Source organism: Oncorhynchus mykiss, chromosome 5 (genome assembly GCF_013265735.2).
Source record: "Oncorhynchus mykiss isolate Arlee chromosome 5, USDA_OmykA_1.1, whole genome shotgun sequence".
Classification (NCBI taxonomy): Eukaryota; Metazoa; Chordata; class Actinopteri; order Salmoniformes; family Salmonidae; genus Oncorhynchus; species Oncorhynchus mykiss.
The window spans coordinates 78,954,614-78,977,230 of NC_048569.1; the positions used below are offsets into that span (position 1 = coordinate 78,954,614).

The following is a 22,617-nucleotide window of genomic DNA, read 5'->3' on the forward strand; positions in this document are numbered from 1 at the left end:
AGCCTAGGAGGGTGGCTGGGAGGGGGCTGTAGGGTTTAAGGGGCTCTAGCCAGCTTTATTTCAAAGGGAAGTGTGAATGAAGGGAATAGGTGGTGCAGGTACCTCACGGCAAAAAATAAAAATGTAATCTCCAGACTGGCTGCTGAATAAGCAAAAGGGCTCTAACCTCTGAAGGTGAAATGTAATCTCAACTCACTGACAGGCACATTACATCAGCACAGGACAGCTAAACCACCAGCCAATAGCTATGGGTGTCTCTCTCTCTACTTCTGTCTGTGTCTCTGTCTCTCTGTCTGTCCCTCTGTCTCTCTCTCTCTCTGTCTCTCTCTCTCTCACTCTGTCTTTCTCTCTCTCTGTTTCTCAGTGAGACACAGACACACAGACACACAGACACACACACACACACACACACACACACACACACACACACACACACACACACACACACACACACACACACACACACACACACACACACACACACACACACATACACACACACACACACACACACACACACACACACACACACACACACACACACACACACTGACACAGACAGACACACACACACACACTCCCCCACTTTCTTTCTCTCTAGATGATGAGAGCTTGTTATCATCAGCCCATTGAAGACCGACTTAGACTTCAGAGTTACTTCCTACACCCTATAGCTCAGAGGATTTTTCTTGTTATTGCTTATCTTCCTTTATGTGCTGGTTCATATAATCTCATCCTGGTTTGGATGTCACCCACTGTTGGCCATCTGAAATATCTGAACAAAAAGCATCAATCATACAGATGGAATAACAAGGTAGTCGATTTGTGTCTCAAAACCATGCAGGCCACTTTCTAAGAATGATGAATTTGTTGGGAACCTTCATGTTTTGTCAAGGGTTGGGATATACATATTGACATGTTTTCAGACACAGTACATGTTTGCAAGAGGCTGGAATGACGTTGCAGGTAAGTTATCAGGATTGTCTTTTGATAATTCTCTTCCCCTGATCGATAAACCCACACAGCAAGTACACCAGCAGGGATGTCCCAACCAACACAGATTGCCCCTCAGGACTAGGAGCTGTGCTCCCCTGCTCACTAGGTGGGGCTGTGGAGAGCAACCACCCTCCCTCCACCCATCTACCTGTATCCATTACTGCATATTAACCCTTTCCCTCCCCCTCTAGTTTCCTCTCCCAGTCTTCCAGTCACTAATCACCTGGAGACTGAGCATGCCACTGTTGCAGTGCCTGTAGGATGGCCTATGGCCCTTTTCTTACCTACAGAGAAAAAAAAGTTCAATCTTTTTTTTTGTTCCATCTATGCTGTTCTGTGTTTGACTTCCTCTCTCCCTCCCTCCTGTCTGCTTCCTGTCATCAGTGGAACGTTGAGGATACCATGGACTATGTGAGTAGGAGGAGTGTGTAGTGTGTGCTGGGTGCGATGCAGTTTGAAGGTCCGTGGGCCCATGGGGAGCTCTCTCTGTTCTCTCTCCCTATCCTCTCCCAATCCCTCTCCCTTTCTCTCTGTCTGGGGACTAACACTCTCTCCTTCCCTTAACCTGAAGCAGTCAGACTCGTAGGAGCATTGGACTTTAGAAAGAAAGAGCTAGACAGGGAGCACATAGTATGTGAAATAAGCTTTTCCACGTCATAATAATTAATGTAATGTAACTGTAATAGGGTAAAGCATCTCTTCTTCCTTAAAACAGTTTTCTATGATATGAGACATAACCTATACATGACCTTAACTGAGCATTATTATCATGCTACAGTTTATCTCATAAGTTCTCTAGCTATAGCCTAGTCCTACTCATTTCTTCCGCTCCACTCTCTTCCCTCCTCTTTTTTTTTAACCCTAGGCCATTTTCACTACACCTCTATTTCTACTCTCTGTTTTCACTATCTACATTATCTTTTTCTAGCTGGATCTTCTCTTTCTAACTAGATCTTAATTTACACATACAGATAACTACCAAAATAAAGGAAACACTTGGGTAAATGAGGGATATGAAGTGTATTGAAAGCAGGTTCTTCCATACAGGTGTCGTTCCTGAGCAGTTCCTAAGCAATGAACATCCGATCATGCTTAGGGCCGTGTATAAAAATGCTGGGCAGTCCCAGATGCCGATTATTTTGGCTACCACGGCCCCCATAGGATGACATTGCCCCCATTCACAGGGCACGAGTGGTCACTGAATGGTTTGATGAGCATGAAAATGATGTAAACCATATGCCCTGGTCATCTTAGACACCAGATCTCAACCCAATTGAACACATATGGGAGATTCTGGAGTAGCTCCTGAAACACCGATTTCCACCACCATCAACAAAACACCAAATTATGGAATTTCTTGTGGAATAATGGTGTTGCATCCCTCCAATAGAGTTCCAGACACACGTAGAATCTATGCCAGGTGCATTGAGCTGTTCTGGCTCGTGATGCCCAACACCCTATTCAGACACTTTATGTTGGTGTTTCCTTTATTTTGACAGTTACCTGTAGATAGTAATGCTTCTCCACCTTTACTCTCTGTCAGTCTGTCAGTCGTCAATCAGTCAGCAACCTTCTTACAGCAGTCCCTTTCTCGTCCAACGGAACATTTCACTCGTCACAAAACAGGAACAACATTTATTTTTAGGAATTCTCATGGAAATTTCCTTGTCTCATTTCCTCCTTAAAATGCTTCTCCTTTCCTCCGTATGCTTCTTACTTACCAAGTGTGTTGTGTGAGGAAGGTGGGTGGTGCTGGGAGTGTGGAGGGTGTTGGTGTACGGCCCAGAGTGTGGAGGGTGCTGGTGTACGGCCCAGAGTGTGGAGGGTGTTGGTGTACGACTCAGAGTGTGGAGGGTATTGGTGTACGGTTTGAAGTGGGGGAGTGGAGAGGGTTTAGGGAGGGGAGTGTGTGAGAAATCTGGTTGGGGGTGGAGCGCAGGGGGTTCTCAGGCAGAACTGTGAGTTCTAGTCTGTGTCCCAACTGCCCCCCTATTCCATTTAGTGTACTACTTTTGAATAGAGTCCTCTGTGCCCTGGTCAAAAGTAGTGCACTGTAAGGGAATAAAGTGCTATTTGGGACGCAGGCCTAGTCTGCAGCACTCCTTCAGTCACCTCTACTCTGCCTCAGCTTTGATATGAACACAGACACATTTCAATACACTTCAAGTGCGGGAACGCCGCTCCACTCAACGCTGCTGTGCTTCTGAGGTTGGTGAGAGAGTCCTGCTGAAGACATGATGCATACTGCACAATGTGTGCCATACTGTGTGTTTGATCATGGTTTGAACATGGGGTGTGTGAGTGTGTGTGTTTGAAGCGTTACAGCTGTAAATCCTCTTGTGTTTAGGTTCGGCAGGAATAAAGGTGTCCTTATGGATTATGTGTGTGTAATTGTCTTGGACAGCCAGCCACACATAGTATTGATTTACCATACCATACCTGCCACACACACACACACACACACACACACACACACACACACACACACACACACACACACACACACACACACACACACACACACACACACACACACAGAGGCATGGGTGTTGTGTTATAATAGTCCTGACCTGGCCTTTGTTGTGCACTGTCAAACAGAAACCAGAAACCTTCCTGAGCTCTCTGCTGCCATTCTTGAATCACCTGAACCACACTTCCTGGCTTTTACTAAAAAGTGGATTTACATATTGAGTAACAGCTGAGATGGTGTGAGTGCTGCTGAACGTCATGCTACGTTGTGTTGTGGAATACATTTTGGCTCCCGCTAATTGAGTGTGCTGTGAATTCCTGCTCTTGTATGTTTCTGTTGTGTTATGGAAGGTGCACACGGCCCAGTGATGCAGACTGTTGATTTGTTGGTCTGTATGTTTCTGTTGTGTAATGGAAGGTGCACACGGCCCAGTGATGCAGACTGTTGATTTGTTGGTCTGTATGTTTCTGTTGTGTAATGGAAGGTGCACACGGCCCAGTGATGCAGACTGTTGATTTGTTGGTCTGTATGTTTCTGTTGTGTAATGGAAGGTGCACACGGCCCAGTGATGCAGACTGTTGATTTGTTGGTCTGTATGTTTCTGTTGTGTAATGGAAGGTGCACACGGCCCAGTGATGCAGACTGTTGATTTGTTGGTCTGTATGTTTCTGTTGTGTTATGGAAGGTGCACACGGCCCAGTGATGCAGACTGTTGATTTGTTTGCTGGCCTTTCTTTTTGTGTTGTTTATATATTGTTGTTGGCCAATTTACTGTTTGTGCATTCATGCATACCTATGTAAAGTGCCTGTGTGCGTGCTCCTGTGTGGGTGTGGCTGTGTGTGTGCTCCTGTGTGGGTGTGGCTGTGTGGCTGTGTGGCTGTGTGTGTGTGTGTGTGTGTGTGTGTGTGTGTGTGTGTGTGTGTGTGTGTGTGTGTGTGTGTGTGTGTGTGTGTGTGTGTGTGTGTGTGTGTGTGTGTGTGTATTGGTGGATACTATCCCACTTCCTCTGTACAGAGATTCATATTCTGATACCATCCTAGAATAAACAGACAGAGGTCCCGGACTCACCTTACAGTGTCACAGGGAAATCAAACCCATCCCATCCATCCTTCACAGAAACAGAAAGTCCCCCTGGGACTGGAATGCTCTGCTCCGGAGTCTTTTGACATCATCTGTGAGAGGAAGAAAAATGTATCAGAGTGGCAGGAGAATCTGTTCCTAATGCCAGACAGGTTCAGATGTAGGTTCTTCATTTTAGCCAGTTTGCTAAAAAAGGAAAATCATTTCCCGTAGCAACAGGAAATGTGGATAATAATTAATGGACATTTGTGTAGTGGAAATTACTTTTTAAACCTCAAATACAAGTACAAGTTTTAAATATCCTACATTGCAACAGGGTCGTCAAATTAAGATCCTACATCTGAAGATCTGAAGATCTGAAGATGTAGGATCTTAATTTGAGCCAGTTTGCTACAGCAGTATAATGATCCTGCACAACAGGAAATGTGAATTATTATGTGGATTATAATTGACATTTTTGCAGGGGTTGATACATTTTTCGTAAGTGAAAATCAGGTCTGAAATGGTAATGGAGTGGAGGGTTAGGGTGAGGGGTAGGCCTTCCTGGTGATGGAGGGTTAGGGTGAGGGGTCGGCCTTCCTGGTGATGGAGGGTTAGGGTGAGGGGTAGGCCTTCCTGGTGATGGAGGTGGGGGGTTGAGGTGAGGGGTAGGCCTTCCTGGTGATGGAGGTGGGGGGTTGGGGTGAGGGGTAGGCCTTCCTGGTGATGGAGGGTTAGGGTGAGGGTTGAGGCCTTCCTGGTGATGGAGGTGGAGGGTTAGGGTGAGGGGTAGGCCTTCCTGGTGATGGAGGGTTAGGGTGAGGGGTAGGCCTACCTGGTGATGGAGGTGGAGGGTTAGGGTGAGGGGTCGGCCTTCCTGGTGATGGAGGGTTAGGGTGAGGGGTAGACCTTCCTGGTGATGGAGGGTTAGGGTGAGGGGTAGGCCTTCCTGGTGATGGAGGGTTAGGGTGAGGGGTCGGCCTTCCTGGTGATGGAGGGTTAGGGTGAGGGGTAGACCTTCCTGGTGATGGAGGGTTAGGGTGAGGGGTAGGCCTTCCTGGTGATGGAGGTGGGGTGTTGGGGTGAGGGGTAGGCCTTCCTGGTGATGGAGGTGGGGGGTTGGGGTGAGGGGTAGGCCTTCCTGGTGATGGAGGGTTAGGGTGAGGGGTGAGGCCTTCCTGGTGATGGAGGTGGAGGGTTAGGGTGAGGGGTAGACCTTCCTGGTGATGGAGGGTTAGGGTGAGTGGTCGGCCTTCCTGGTGATGGAGGGTTAGGGTGAGGGGTAGACCTTCCTGGTGATGGAGGGTTAGGGTGAGGGGTAGGCCTTCCTGGTGATGGAGGGTTAGGGTGAGGGGTAGGCCTTCCTGGTGATGGAGGGTTAGGGTGAGGGGTAGGCCTTCCTGGTGATGGAGGGTTAGGGTGAGGGGTAGGCCTTCCTGGTGATGGAGGGTTAGGGTGAGGGGTAGGGCTTCCTGGTGATTGAGGTGGAGGGTTAGGGTGAGGGGTAGGCCTTCCTTGTGATGGAGGGTTAGGGTGAGGGGTAGGCCTTCCTGGTGATGGAGGGTTAGGGTGAGGGTTAGGCCTTCCTGGTGATGGAGGTGGGGGGTTAGGGTGAGGGGTAGGTCTTCCTGATGATGGAGGGGGAGGGTTAGGGTGAGGGGTAGGCCTTCCTGGTGAATGAGGTGGGGGGTTAGGGTGAGGGGTAGGCCTTCCTGGTGATGAAGGGGGAGGGTTAGGGTGAGGGGTAGGTCTTCCTGGTGGTTGAGGGTTAGGGTGAGGGGTAGGCCTTCCTGGTGATGGAGGTGGGGGGTTAGGGTGAGGGGTAGGCCTTCCTGGTGATGGAGGGTTAGGGTGAGGGGTAGGCCTTCCTGGTGATTGAGGTGGGGGGTTAGGGTGAGGGATAGGTCTTCCTGGTGATGGAGGGTAAGGGTGAGGGGTAGGCCTTCCTGGTGATGGAGGTGGGGGGTTGAGGTGAGGGGTAGGCCTTCCTGGTGATGGAGGTGGGGGGTTGGGGTGAGGGGTAGGCCTTCCTGGTGATGGAGGGTTAGGGTGAGGGTTGAGGCCTTCCTGGTGATGGAGGGGGAGGGTTAGGGTGAGGGGTAGGTCTTCCTGGTGGTTGAGGGTTAGGGTGAGGGGTAGGCCTTCCTGGTGATGGAGGTGGGGAGTTAGGGTGAGGGGTAGGCCTTCCTGGTGATGGAGGGTTAGGGTGAGGGGTAGGCCTTCCTGGTGATTGAGGTGGCGGGTTAGGGTGAGGGGTAGGCCTTCCTGGTGATGGAGGTGGGGGGTTAGGGTGAGGGGTAGGCCTTCCTTGTGATGGAGGGTTAGGGTGAGGGATAGGCCTTCCTGGTGATGGAGGTTGAGGGTTAGGGTTAGGGTGAGGGTTAGGCCTTCCTGGTGATCGAGGGTTAGGCCTTCCTGGTGATCGAGGTGGAGGGTTAGGGTGAGGGGTAGTCCTTCCTGGTGATGGAGGGTTAGGGTGAGGGATAGGCCTTTCTGGTGATGGAGGTCTAGGGTTAGGGTTAGGGTGAGGGTTAGGTCTTCCTGGTGATGGAGGGTTAGGCCTTCCTGGTGATCGAGGTGGAGGGTTAGGGTGAGGGGTAGGCCTTCCTGGTGATTGAGGTGGACTGGTTAGTGTTTGGCCTTCCTGGTGATTGAGGTGGACTGGTTAGTGTTAGGCCCTCCTGGTGATTGAGGTGGACTGGTTAGTGTTAGGCCCTCCTGGTGATTGAGGTGGACTGGTTAGTGTTAGGCCCTCCTGGTGATTGAGGTGGACTGGTTAATGTTAGGCCCTCCTGGTGATTGAGGTGGACTGGTTAGGTGGAGGGGACCAGAGGACTTGATCTGAAGCCTACTGGTACTGGAAGTCATGACGACTTGATTGGCTTTATTTAAACAAGCCTTGAAGGAGTTCCCTTGGATGTAGAACAGAATCATTCATCATGTCTTATCTACGTCCTGAATGGCATCCTATTCCCTATATATTGCACTGCTTTTGATCAGAGCCCTATGGGCAGTATGGGTCCTGGTCAAAAGTAGTGCACTATATAGGGAATAAGGTGCCATTTGTGTTGCAACCCATGTCTTAATGTTAAATGTTTAATATATTCCCTCCCATGGAATCCATCCCTACATTCCCAGAGAACCAGAGCCCCCTCCCCCCTCCTCCACCCCCTCTGGATTTTAAAGAGAGAGAGAGAGATAAGAAACTGATTTTTTTTTTTTATCCAATTGAAAGAGAGAAACCACTGCAGGGCCCGAAACTTAAAAGGAAAGCTGTACATTTAAAATAATGAAGCTTTTAAAATAAATGTTATAGCTTCAGATGACTCATATTTCCCTCTTACTTCTAACTCTCCAACTCCCCTACTGAAAGATGGGGTGGGGTTTGGGGGAGGGTTACATAAACCCTAAGTGAGCCATCTTTTCTCAAAATAGCCTACTACAGAGACCGCCAGCCTGCTCTGCTCAGCAGCATGTCTGTGATTAATTAGCAGGAAGGGAAGAGCTTTTTAATGAATGTCATGCAATAAAGATGTGAGAGGCTAGCCATGAAATCATGATGAAACATTTGTTTGGTCTCTGGGAATCAGAGCTGGCTTGTATGGCCATGCTCATTTCTGTGGTTGTTAGCTGCAGCTTCGTGGTCTGTCATCTCATCTCCTCTCCTCACAAGACTGGGCTGAGCTCCAGGCCCCAGGCACCTACAGGTTGGGCTGAGCTCCAGGCCCCAGGCACCTACAGGCTGGGCTGAGCTCCAGGCCACAGGCACCTACAGGCTGGGCTGAGCTCCAGGCCCCAGGCACCTACAGGTTGGGCTGAGCTCCAGGCCCCAGGCACCTACAGGCTGGGCTGAGCTCCAGGCCACAGGCACCTACAGGCTGGGCTGAGCTCCAGGCCCCAGGCACCTACAGGCTGGGCTGAGCTCCAGGCCCCAGGCACCTACAGGCTGGGCTGAGCTCCAGGCCCCAGGCACCTACAGGCTGGTGCCACAGGCGGCAGGCTGGAGGAGGGATAAGATGGAGGGATGGGGGATGAGTCTTCCTGGGTGTTCTCAGTTGGAAACCCCCCTCCTGTCTTTGACTTCCTCTCTTCAGTCTGAAGCGCATCCATCCACCCGGACTGCGTCCCAAATTGCACCCTATTGCCTTTATGGTGCACTACTTGTATGTCGGTGTCCTTACAGCCCTGGACAAAAGTAGTGCACTATATAGGAAATAGGATGCCATTTGGGACATACTGCTGGTCTTTACTCTCTCCACTGCTCTCTCGCTCATCTCATCAGCCATGGAGGAAATGGATCCCCACTCAGTCCGAGGAGAAAGAACCTCTCCAACTCTTTTTTGGGCTCAAAGGATCTCTGTCTCTTTAGGTGTCTTCATTTTAATGAGTTCCTTTTGAAATGGAGAGGAACATGTGCGAGGGTGTGCACTATGATATAGATGTGTGTGTGTGTGTGTGTGCGTGAGAAAGAGAGATCTCAAGTTTTGATTTGTGTCGTGTGTGTATTTTGTGTGGTTTGTGTTGGTGTGCTTAATGGGGTTTGCTTATTATAGCCTACACTTGACAGTTGGATACAAACTGCTTTAAAGGCTGTGGTTCTGGCCAGTCAGAGAGAGAGACCGAGAACAACTCTGAACACTTTAACTGGGGGCATATCTTCAAAAGTGCCTGACTTGTGTACTGCTTTTGAACAGAGCCATATGGGACCTGGTCAAAAGAGGGACTCAGAGATCAAGACTCTGACTTTATTTGGGTTTTAGAATTCAACACTGTCTTTGTGTTTTTGGGCTGTATAGCATCTATATTAAAAGAGAATGTCACTATTTTGGAACCTAATATGTATCTAATTTGAGGCTCAGCAAGTAACTCGCTGATTGGGTACATTTTTCAAAACCAAGTGAAAATGTAAGAAAAAGTGTCTGGAACCTTCTACAACATGCCATTTACATCAAATATACATATTATGTTCCTAAATAGTAACATTCTCATTTAATATTCCCCAGTATAAAATATCAGGAAGAATTAGGAGATCAATATTTACAAAATGACTTAGACACAGTAGTACTGAGACACTGTAGTACTGAGACACGGTGGTACTGAGACACAGTACTGAGACACGGTGGTACTGAGACGCAGTACTGAGACACGGTGGTATTAAGACACGGTGGTACTGAGACACGGTGGTACTGAGACACGGTAGTACTGAGACACGGTGGTATTGAGACACGGTGGTACTGAGACACGGTAGTACTGAGACACGGTGGTACTGAGACACGGTGGTACTGAGACACGGTAGTACTGAGACACTGTACTGAGACACGGTGGTACTGAGACACGGTAGTACTGAGACACAGTACTGAGACACAGTACTGAGACACGGTAGTACTGAGACACAGTACTGAGACACGGTGGTACTGAGACACGGTGGTACTGAGACACAGTACTGAGACACGGTAGTACTGAGACACAGTACTGAGACACAGTACTGAGACACGGTAGTACTGAGACACAGTACTGAGACACGGTGGTACTGAGACACGGTGGTACTGAGACACGGTGGAATTGAGACACAGTGGTACTGTGACACGGTCGTACTGAGACACGGTAGTACTGAGACACAGTACTGAGACACGGTGGTACTGAGACACGGTGGTACTGAGACACAGTAGTACTGAGACACGGTGGTACTGAGACACGGTAGTACTGAGACACGGTGGTACTGAGACACAGTAGTACTGAGACAAGGTGGTACTAAGACACGGTAGTACTGAGACACGGTAGTACTGAGACACGGTGGTACTGAGACACGGTGGTACTGAGACACGGTAGTACTGAGACACTGTACTGAGACACGGTAGTACTGAGACACGGTAGTACTGAGACACGGTAGTACTGAGACACGGTGGTACTGAGACACGGTGGTACTGAGACACGGTGGTACTGAGACACGGTAGTACTGAGACACGGTGGTACTGAGACACGGTGGTACTGAAACACGGTAGTACTGAGACACTGTACTGAGACACGGTAGTACTGAGACACAGTACTGAGACACGGTAGTACTGAGACACGGTAGTACTGAGACACAGTAGTACTGAGACACGGTGGTACTGAGACACGGTAGTACTGAGACACGGTGGTACTGAGACACTGTACTGAGACACGGTAGTACTGAGACACGGTGGTACTGGGACACGGTGGTACTGAGACATGGTGGTACTGAGACACGGTGGTACTGAAACACGGTAGTACTGAGACACAGTACTGAGACACGGTAGTACTGAGACACAGTACTGAGACACGGTGGTACTGAGACACGGTGGTACTGAGACACGGTAGTACTGAGACACTGTACTGAGACACGGTAGTACTGAGACACGGTAGTACTGAGACACGGTAGTACTGAGACACGGTGGTACTGAGACACGGTGGTACTGAGACACGGTGGTACTGAGACACGGTAGTACTGAGACACGGTGGTACTGAGACACGGTGGTACTGAAACACGGTAGTACTGAGACACTGTACTGAGACACGGTAGTACTGAGACACAGTACTGAGACACGGTAGTACTGAGACACGGTAGTACTGAGACACAGTAGTACTGAGACACGGTGGTACTGAGACACGGTAGTACTGAGACACGGTGGTACTGAGACACTGTACTGAGACACGGTAGTACTGAGACACGGTGGTACTGGGACACGGTGGTACTGAGACATGGTGGTACTGAGACACGGTGGTACTGAAACACGGTAGTACTGAGACACAGTACTGAGACACGGTAGTACTGAGACACAGTACTGAGATACGGTGGTACTGAGACACGGTGGTACTGAGACACGGTGGTACTGAGAAATGGTGGTACTGAGACACGGTGGTACTGAGACACGGTGGTACTGGGACACGGTGGTACTGAGACATGGTGGTACTGAGCCACTGTACTGAGACATGGTAGTACTGAGACACGGTAGTACTGAGACACAGTGGTACTGAGACACGGTGTTACTGAGACACGGTGGTAGTGAGACACGGTGGTACTGAGACAAGGTGGTACTGAGACAAGGTAGTACTGAGACAAGGTGGTACTGAGACACGGTAGTACTGCGACAAGGTAGTACTGAGACAAGGTGGTACTGAGACACGGTAGTACTGCAACAAGGTAGTACTGTGACAAGGTAGTACTGAGACACGGTAGTACTGAGACACGGTGGTACTGAGACACGGTGGTACTGAGACACGGTAGTACTGAGACACGGTAGTACTGAGACACAGCACTGAGACACAGTAGTACTGAGACACAGTAGTACTGAGACACTGTGCTGAGACACTGTACTGAGACACGGTGGTACTGACACACGGTAGTACTGAGACACGGTAGTACTGAGACACTTTAGTACTGAGCCACTGTACTGAGACACGGTAGTACTGAGCCACTGTACTGAGACACGGTAGTACTGAGACACAGTAGTTCTGAGACACGGTGGTACTGAGACACGGTGGTACTGGGACACGGTGGTACTGAGACATGGTGGTACTGAGCCACTGTACTGAGACATGGTAGTACTGAGACACGGTAGTACTGAGACACAGTGGTACTGAGACACGGTGGTACTGAGACACGGTGGTACTGAGACACGGTGGTACTGAGACAAGGTAGTACTGAGACAAGGTAGTACTGAGACACGGTGGTACTGAGACGCGGTAGTACTGAGACAAGGTAGTACTGAGACAAGGTGGTACTGAGACAAGGTAGTACTGAGACAAGGTGGTACTGAGACACGGTAGTACTGCGACAAGGTAGTACTGAGACAAGGTGGTACTGAGACACGGTAGTACTGCAACAAGGTAGTACTGAGACAAGGTAGTACTGAGACACGGTAGTACTGAGACACGGTGGTACTCAGACACGGTGGTACTGAGACACGGTAGTACTGAGACACGGTAGTACTGAGACACAGCACTGAGACACAGTAGTACTGAGACACAGTAGTACTGAGACACTGTGCTGAGACACTGTACTGAGACACGGTGGTACTGACACACGGTAGTACTGAGACACGGTAGTACTGAGACACTTTAGTACTGAGCCACTGTACTGAGACACGGTAGTACTGAGCCACTGTACTGAGACACGGTAGTACTGAGACACGGTAGTACTGAGACACGGTGGTACTGAGAAACGGTGGTACTGAGACACGGTGGTACTGAGACACGGTAGTACTGAGACACGGTAGTACTGAGACAAGGTAGTACTGAGACACGGTGGTACTGAGACACGGTGGTACTGAGACACGGTAGTACTGAGACACGGTGGTACTGAGACACGGTAGTACTGAGACACGGTAGTACTGAGACAAGGTAGTACTGAGACACGGTGGTACTGAGACACGGTGGTACTGAGACACGGTAGTACTGAGACAAATTAGTACTGAGACACGGTAGTACTGAGCCACTGTAGTACTGAGACACAGTAGTACTGAGACACTGTATTACTGAGACAGTACGGAGACACAGTAGTACTGAGACACGGTAGTACTGAGACACGGTAGTACTGAGACACGGTAGTACTGAGACAAGGTAGTACTGAGACACGGTGGTACTGAGACACGGTGGTACTGAGACACGGTAGTACTGAGACACGGTAGTACTGAGACAAATTAGTACTGAGACACGGTAGTACTGAGCCACTGTAGTACTGAGACACAGTAGTACTGAGACACTGTATTACTGAGACAGTACGGAGACACAGTAGTACTGAGACACTGTACTGTTTATGATAACAGCACCTTACCTTTTTACTTTTTCAGTCACACAGACAATATTTATTTTATTTATTTCAAAAACCTTGTTTGGGGCAAGTTGTAAAATCCAGCAATGATTCAACCAAATGTATGCACGTGAGGGACACAGACACACAGTAACTAATATTGGATATTCAGTTTTTATTTGTGTAGAACACGTACAGGGAGCATCTTGAGGCAGCAGATCTTGAGGATAGATAATCTTGAGGATAGATAATCTTGAGGACAGATCATCTTGAGGACAGATCTTGTTAAGGACAGATCTTGTTGGGGACAGATCTTGTTGGGGACAGATATTGTTGGGGACAGATCTTGTTGGGGACAGATCTTGTTGAGGGCAGATATTTTACCCTCTCTGTAACCATTTCTCAGAAAGAACTTCAATGTCTTCGGAGTGTTTAAAATGCTACACTGATGTATGGAATGTGTGGGTGTGTGTGTGTGCGCTTGAGTGCCTAACCCTCCCTGAGTGAACTCAACACAGTACAGTGGGTGAAGGCTGGGAAATTGTGTTAGCCATCATCATAGCATTAGCCTGACCCAGGCTGTTTAAACTTTTCTCTCCCCTAGGAGGCTGTTATAACAGGCCTGCTCCCTGAGACCACCTACTCGGTCACCGTGGCAGCCTACACCACCAAGGGGGACGGGGCACGCAGTAAGGCCAAGGTGGTCACCACCACTGGAGCAGGTGTGTACAGCTACACACACATGCACACATGCAAACACACACACACACACGCACAAACTGCGCTGACCAGCTGGCAAGTGTCTTTACTGACATTTTCAACCTCTCCCTTACCCAGTCTGTAATACCTACATGTTTCAAGCAGGCAGCCATAGTCCCTGCGCCCAAGAACACCAAGGTAAACTGTTTAAATGACTATCGCACCGTAGCACTCACATCTGTAGCCATGAAATGCTTTGAAAGGCTGGTCATGGCTCACAACAACATCATCCCAGACACCCTGTATCTACTTCAATTCCATACCTCCCCAACAAATCCTTATTCGACGCAATCTTCATTGCACTCAACACTGCCCTCGCCCACCTGGACAAGAGGAACACCTATGTGAGAATGTTGATCATTGACTACAGCTCAGCGTTCAACACCAAAGTGCCCTCCAAGCTCATCACTTAAGCTACCCTGGGACTGAACACAGAAATGACAGTGGTAGGCCTGGTCACCAACAGTGATGAGGCAGCCTTTAGGGAGGTGGTCAGAGACCTGGCAGTGGGGTGCCAGGACAACAACCTCTCCCTCAACGTCAGTAAGACAAATTAGGTAATTGTGGACTACAGGAAACAGAGGGTCGAGCATGCCCCAATTCACATTGACAGGGCTGTAGTGGAGCGGGTCGAGTTCCTCAGTGTCCACATCAATAAGGATCTTGCCTGTTCCACACACACCAACACAGTCGTGAAGAGGGCACAACAATGCCTCTTCCCCCTCAGGAGGCTGAACAGATTTGGCATGGGCCCTCAGATCCTCAAAAAGTTTTACAGCTGCACAATTGAGACCATCTTGACTGGCTAAGTCACTGCATGGTATGTATGGCAACTACTTGGCATCTGACCGCAAGGCACTAGAGGGTAGTGTGTACAGCCTAGTATATCACTGTGGCTGAGCTCCCTGCCATCCAGGACCTCTATAACAGGCGGTGTCAGAGCAAGGCCCTAAACATTTTCGAAGTCTCCAGCCAACCAAGTCATAGATGGTTTTCTATCTTACTGCACAGCAAGCAGTACCGATGCAGTCTGGAACCAACAGGACCCTGAACAGCTCTTACCCCCAAGCCTGCTAAATAGATAGTCCGGGTAGATATTTGGTTAGCTATTTAACTGTCTGCATTGACCCTTTTCGAACAAACTTTTTTGACTCATCACATATGCTGCTGCTACTGTTTATTATCTATACTGTTGCCTAGTCACATCCTAGTTATATGTACATACTGTATATATATATATATATATATACTTTTGAAGTCGTAATATTGCATATCCTTAGGTTGGAGTCATTAAAACTCATTTTTCAACCACTCCACAAATTTCTTGTTAACAAACTATAGTTTTGGCAAGTCGGTTAGGACATCTACTTTGTGCATGACACAAGTAATTTTTCCAACAATTGTTTACAGACAAATTATTTAACTTATAATTCACTGTGTCACAATTCCAGTGGGTCAGAAGTTTACATACACTAAGTTGACTGTGCCTTTAAACAGCTTGGAAAATTCCAGAAAATGATGTCATGGCTTTAGAAGCTTCTGATAGGCTAATTGACATCATTTGAGTCAATTGGAGGTGTACCTGTGGATGTATTTCAAGGCCTACCTTCAAACGCAGTGCCTCTTTGCTTGACATCATGGGAAAATCAAAAGAAATCAGCCAAGACCTCAGAAACAAAATTGTAGCGCTCCACAAGTCTGGTTCATCCCTGGGAGCAATTTCCAAACGCCTGAAGGTACCATGTTCAACTGTACAAACAATAGTACACAAGTATAAACACCATGAGACCACGCAGCCATCATACCACTCAGGAAGGAGACGCGTTCTGTCTCCTAGAGATGAACGTACTTTGGTGCGAAAAGTGCAAATCAATCCCAGAACAACAGCAAAGGACCTTGTGAAGATGTTGGAGGAAACAGTTAAAAATGTAAAACGAGTCCTATATTTACATAATCTGGAAGGCCCCTCAGCAAGGAAGAAGCTACTGCTCCAAAACCGCCATAAAAAAAGCCAGACTACGATTTGCAACTGCACATGGGGAAAAAGATCGTAGTTTTTGGAGAAATGTCCTCTGGTCTGATGACAAAAATAGAACTGTTTGGCCATAATGAGCATTGTTATGTTTAGAGGAAACAGGGGGAGGCTTGCAAGCTGAAGAACACCATCCCAACCGTGAAGCACGGGGGTGGCAGCATCATGTTGTGGGGGTGCATGGCTGCAGGAGGGTCTGGTGCACTTCACAAAATAGAGGGCATCATGAGGAAAGAAAAATTATGTGAATATATTGAAGCAACATCTCAAGACATCGGTCAGGAAGTTAAAGCTTGGTCGCAAATGGGTCTTCCAAACGGACAATGACCCCAGGCATACTTCCAAAGTTGTGGCAAAATGGCTTAAGGACAACAAAGTCAAGGTATTGGAGTGTCCCTGACCTCAATCCTATAGAACATGTGTGGGCAGAACTGAAAAAGCGTGTGTGAGCAAGGAGACCTACAAAACTGACTCAGTTACACCAGCTGTCAGGAGGAGTGGGCCAAAATTCACCCAACTTATTGTGGGAAGCTTCTGGAAGTCTACCCAAAACGTTTGACCCAAGTTAAACAATTTAAAGGCAATGATATCAAATACTAATTGAGCTTATGTAAACTTCTGACCCACTAGGAATGTGATGAAAGAAATAAAAGCTGAAATAAATAATTATATTATTCTGACATTTCACATTCTTAAAATAAAGTGGTGATACTCACTGACCTAAAACAGGGAATTTTTACTAGGATTAAATGTCAGGAATTGTGAAAAACCCCATGACTACACACTACGGCTGCCTCCATGACTACACACTATGGCTGCCTCCATGACTACACACCATGGCTGCCTCCATGACTACACACTATGGCTGCCTCCATGACTACACACTACGGCTGCTTCCATGACTACACACTATGGCTGCCTCCATGACTACACACTATGGCTGCCTCCATGGCTACACACTATAGCTGCCTCCATGACTACACACTATGGCTGCCTCCATGACTACACACTACGGCTGCCTCCATGACTACACACTATGGCTGCCTCCATGACTACACACTACGGCTGCCTCCATGACTACACACTATGGCTGCCTCCATGGCTACACACTATGGCTGCCTCCATGGCTACACACTATGGCTGCCTCCATGACTACACACTATGGCTGCCTCCATGACTACACACTATGGCTGCCTCCATGACTACACAATATGGCTGCCTCCATGACAACACACTATGGCTGTCTCCATGACTACACACTATGGCTGCCTCCATGACTACACACTATGGCTGCCTCCATGACTACACACTATGGCTGCCTCCATGACTACACACTATGGCTGCCTCCATGACTACACACTATGGGTGCCTCCCAAATTGCACCCTATTCCTCATGTAGTTCACTACTGTTGACCAATAATACTCTGGGTAAAAGTTGTGCACTATATACAGTAGGGCAGGGATGGGGACACAAGAAAACGGAACTCATCATGTGGGGCTGCAGTAGCTTTGGGTCTGCGTACCCACATAAAATAATATATATATTTTTAGTTTTAAAGTTAATTTCCTGCAATTCTGCACATTTTGCCATGGGGCATAGAGAAAATGTTGCCGTTTTAAAGCAAGTTTGCTGCAATACTACGCATGTTACCATGGGGCAGAAATACGATTTTGCAATTTTAGAACTCATTTCATGCAGTTCTACTAATTTTGCCATCGGGCAGAGAGAAAAATATGCAGTTTTACAACTAATTTCATGAAATTCTACACCTACACAATTTGCCATAGGGGTTGGTAAATGTTTGCAGTTTTTAATATGATAACTGATGATCAATGGGCCCACCCCGGGTGGTAATTCAACCATGCTTACTACAAGGTTAGATAGCTGGCCACTAGACTCATTTACCAATATGGAAAAAAATGCTGACATGGGCTAATTGAGTGACTGCTGATGCACAACCACATTTCAAAATTGCACCTTGTGTATTCTATTATTCTAACTCTCAAAAGTAAGTTGAGACCCGGACTAAGTTTTTTTGGTTTGTTGTTGTTGTGAAATTGGTCCGCAATCCTACAAAAGGGGGATATAGGGAATAGGGGGCCATTTCGGACACAGAAATTAGCAGGCCCTTATAGTTTACTGGTCCCCCATGGTCTTAATGGTTAGAGTAACAGCAGTAATTGTCCAGTATATTTACATTTTACAGTGGTAACTTATGGTAGTACTGAATAATACTGTAGTGGTAGTAATCATTTAAGTGTTCTGTGTCATTAATAAGTGTGTCCTTTGTCATTATTAAGTGTTAGTGTCATTATTAAGTGTGTTCTATGTCATTATTAAGTGTGTTATGTGTCATTATTTAGTGTGTCCTGTGTCATTATTTAGTGTGTTCTGTGTCATTATTTAGTGTGTTCTGTGTAATTATAAGTGTGTTCTGTGTCATTGTTAAGTGTGTCCTGTGTCATTGTTTAGTGTGTCCTGGGTCATTATTAAGTGTGTCCTGTGTCATTGTTAAGTGTGTTCTGTGTCATTATTATGTGTGTTGTTTGCAATTATTATGCGTGTTATATGTCATTATTAAGTGTGTTCTATGTCATTATCAAGTATGGTCTATGTCATTATTAAGTGTATTCTATGTCATTATGCTAATGATCCTAATTCCTCTCTCTGCCCGTTAGTCCCAGGCAGGCCCACTATGATGATCAGTACCACCATTGGTAACACAGCCCTCATCCAGTGGCAACCACCGAAGGAGATGGTGGGAGAGCATGTTGGCTACCAGCTTCAGTACAAACGTATGGAGGAGGAGTCGTTCACTGTAAAGGACTTCAAGAAGACAGACGACCACTTCACTGTCACCGGCCTGCACAAGGGCGCCACGTACGTCTTCAAGCTCTGCGCCAAGAACCGGGCGGGCACCGGCGAGGAGTATGTGAAGGAGATTACGACGCCGGACGATGTGCCCAGCAGTTACCCCCAGAACCTGAGTGTCGTAGGCCTGACCACGACTACTACCAAGCTGGCCTGGGAGCCTCCGGCGCTGGCTGAGAGGAACGGGAGGATCGTCCAGTACGTGGTGGTGTACAGAGATATCAACAGCCAACAGAACCACACCAATAGGTATTATTAAGATTATTCACTTGTTCCAGTCCCCGGTACAGTCCCCTGCCCTTTATAAAGTCTAGAGGTTTTTTGTTGTATTTTATGTTCTGTAAAGGAGTTCTGACGACACAAACACAATAAAATGCTTATTCTTATTAAAACACTAAAACCGATCTTATTGTTTCTATCTCAACAGCACGATAGAGACTCAGATGACCATCATGGGGCTGCAGCCTGATACCACCTATGACATCAGGGTCAGGGCTTTCACCAGCAAGGGAGCCGGACCCAACAGTCCTAGTATTCAGAGTAGGACCATGTCTACCTCCATGCCTGGTGAGAACTCACACACATGCTCTGTTGCACCCCCCATTACTTGAGTACACACATTATGCACCAGGGATCATTGCATGTAAGCCCAAAGGTCGGGGGAACCGACACACACGCGCACACACATCCAGATAGGGCATGATCGTGTCTACCTCCATGCCTCGTGAGCTCTGCTGATCTCAATAAATAGTCTTACACAGGTGCAGACACACCAGACCCAGATGTACAGATCCATGCAAACTCACTCACTCACTCACTCACTCACTCACTCACTCACTCACTCACTCACTCACTCATGCACGCACGCACACACACACTCACACACACACACGCACACGCACACACACACACACACACACACACGCACACACACACACACACACACACACACACACACACACACACACACACACACACACACACATCCAGTCTCTCTGGCACAGACAGGTCAGATGTTATGTGAGAGGAACATATGCGTAGCTGTGTGTGTGTGGAAGCTGGTGGCAACTGGACTAGATTGGCAGAACGAGTCCAGCGTAACCAGTACAGCACAGAGGTTGGTGGCAGCTTAATTGGTGGGGACGGGCTCATGGTAATGGCTGGAGTAGAATGGTATCAAAGCCATTCGCCCCATTCCGGACATTATTATGAGTCGTCCTCCCCTCAGCAGCCTCCTATGGTAAAGCAGACCAGTACAGCAGTATCAGTACAGCAGTACCAGTACAGCAGTACCAGGGAACACTCCTTGCATGTTATTAGGGTACATCAATACATGTTTATCCCCCTGCTGCTAGCTATTTATAGTCAAGCTTCACAGTGCCAGTTAGCACCTTCGTACTACTGTGTGTGTGTGTGTATGTCTGTTTGTGTGCTTGTGCTTGTGCGTGTGCTCGTGCGTGTGCTCGTGTGTGTGTCTATAGTAAAGTTGAATGTAGAGTAAAGCTCATGGGAGTAGCCTTGGTGTTAAAGTGTAAATGCAATAACATCCCTTAATATGACCATTAAAAAGTACAGGTCAGAAAACTTTGACTTTTTTTAAATAGAGATGTTTCATAAGCTGTTAGTCAGCTATCTATCTTAAACCCTGTCTGCTACTAGTGTCTACTACTATTAATGTAGCGCTGATCTTCCAGGATGCTCTAGGGTTCCCCTAGCTGTCATTATATAGGAAGTACAGATGACGTTGCTCTTTTATAATTCATCCTCTGTGTGTCCACTCTCCCCCTTTCTCCCTCCTCCAACTCCCCCAGAGTTCACCAAAAACTTTGGTGTGAAAACTGTGATGAAGACCTCTGTCCTGCTGACTTGGGAAGTGCCAGAAACCTACAAGTCTCAAGTGCCTTTCAAGGTAAGTCAGGAAGAACATCTACAACCTGACAGGAGTCATTTTCTAACGTCAGATAGACTTTCATTTGTGCTGATTGTTGAGGGAGCAGTGGCAAAATTACTGTTCCATGGACATAAGATGCTATAGGATATGGACATAAGGTGCTATAGGATATGGACATAAGGTGCTATAGGATATGGACATAAGGTGCTATAGGATATGGACATAAGGTGCTATAGGATATGGACATAAGGTGCTATAGGATATGGACATAAGGTGCTATAGGATATGGACATAAGGTGCTGTAAGATATGGACATAAGGTGCTATAGGATATGGACATAAGGTGCTATAGGATATGGACATAAGGTGCTATAGGATATGGACATAAGGTGCTGTAAGATATGGACATAAGGTGCTATAGGATATGGACATAAGGTGCTATAGGATATGGACATAAGGTGCTGTAAGATATGGACATAAGGTGCTGTAAGATATGGACATAAGGTGCTATAGGATATGGACATAAGGTGCTATAGGATATGGACATAAGATGCTATAGGATATGGACATAAGATGCTATAGGATATGGACATAAGGTGCTATAGGATATGGACATAAGGTGCTATAGGATATGGACATAAGGTGCTGTAAGATATGGACATAAGGTGCTATAGGATATGGACATAAGGTGCTATAGGATATGGACATAAGGTGCTGTAAGATATGGACATAAGGTGCTGTAAGATATGGACATAAGGTGCTATAGGATATGGACATAAGGTGCTATAGGATATGGACATAAGATGCTATAGGATATGGACATAAGATGCTATAGGATATGGACATAAGGTGCTATAGGATATGGACATAAGGTGCTATAGGATATGGACATAAGGTGCTGTAAGATATGGACATAAGGTGCTGTAAGATATGGACATAAGGTGCTATAGGATATGGACATAAGGTGCTATAGGATATGGACATAAGGTGCTATAGGATATGGACATAAGGTGCTATAGGATATGGGCATAAGGTGCTATATGATATGGGCATAAGGTGCTATAGGATATGGACATAAGGTGCTATAGGATATGGGCATAAGGTGCTATAGGATATGGACATAAGATGCTATAGGATATGGACATAAGGTGCTATAGGATATGGACATAAGGTGCTATAGGATATGGACATAATGTGCTATAGGATATGGACAGAAGATGCTATAGGATATGGACATAAGGTGCTATAGGATATGGACATAAGATGCTATAGGATATGGACATAAGGTGCTATAGGATATGGACATAAGGTGCTATAGGATATGGGAATAAGGTGCTATAGGATATGGACATAAGATGCTATAGGATATGGACATAAGGTGCTATAGGATATGGACATAAGGTGCTATAGGATATGGACATAAGGTGCTGTAGGATATGGACATAAGGTGCTATAGGATATGGACATAAGGTGCTATAGGATATGGACATAAGGTGCTATAGGATATGGACATAAGGTGCTATAGAATATGGACATAAGGTGCTATAGGATATGGACATAAGGTGCTATAGGATATGGACATAAGGTGCTATAGGATATGGACATAAGGTGCTATAGGATATGGACATAAGATGCTGTAAGATATGGAAAATAGGTGCCGTAAGATATGGACATACTTGAAATCATCAGACAGGCTCTAACATACCTCATTACCAATAACCCATACCTCTCCTGAGGTAGAAAGGAAAGGGGGGGAATACAATCACAA

At 47.0% G+C, this 22,617-nt stretch overlaps 1 protein-coding gene across 21 annotated transcripts in view; it reads left to right on the plus strand.

The window, feature by feature from the left end:
• ptprfa (protein tyrosine phosphatase receptor type Fa) overlaps window positions 1-22,617 on the plus strand; it is a 399,275-nt gene that overhangs the window by 312,232 nt on the left and 64,426 nt on the right. For 16 of the 21 annotated variants that reach the window (XM_036978457.1, XM_036978456.1, XM_036978458.1 and 13 more), the window contains 5 exons: window positions 1,381-1,407; window positions 13,901-14,018; window positions 18,767-19,208; window positions 19,387-19,526; window positions 20,771-20,868. In XM_036978457.1, coding sequence (XP_036834352.1) covers window positions 1,381-1,407; window positions 13,901-14,018; window positions 18,767-19,208; window positions 19,387-19,526; window positions 20,771-20,868 — 825 coding nt within the window. The remainder of the gene's footprint in view (window positions 1-1,380; window positions 1,408-13,900; window positions 14,019-18,766; window positions 19,209-19,386; window positions 19,527-20,770; window positions 20,869-22,617) is intronic. The other 5 variants (XM_036978463.1, XM_036978467.1, XM_036978469.1 and 2 more) reach the window with 1 other exon arrangement.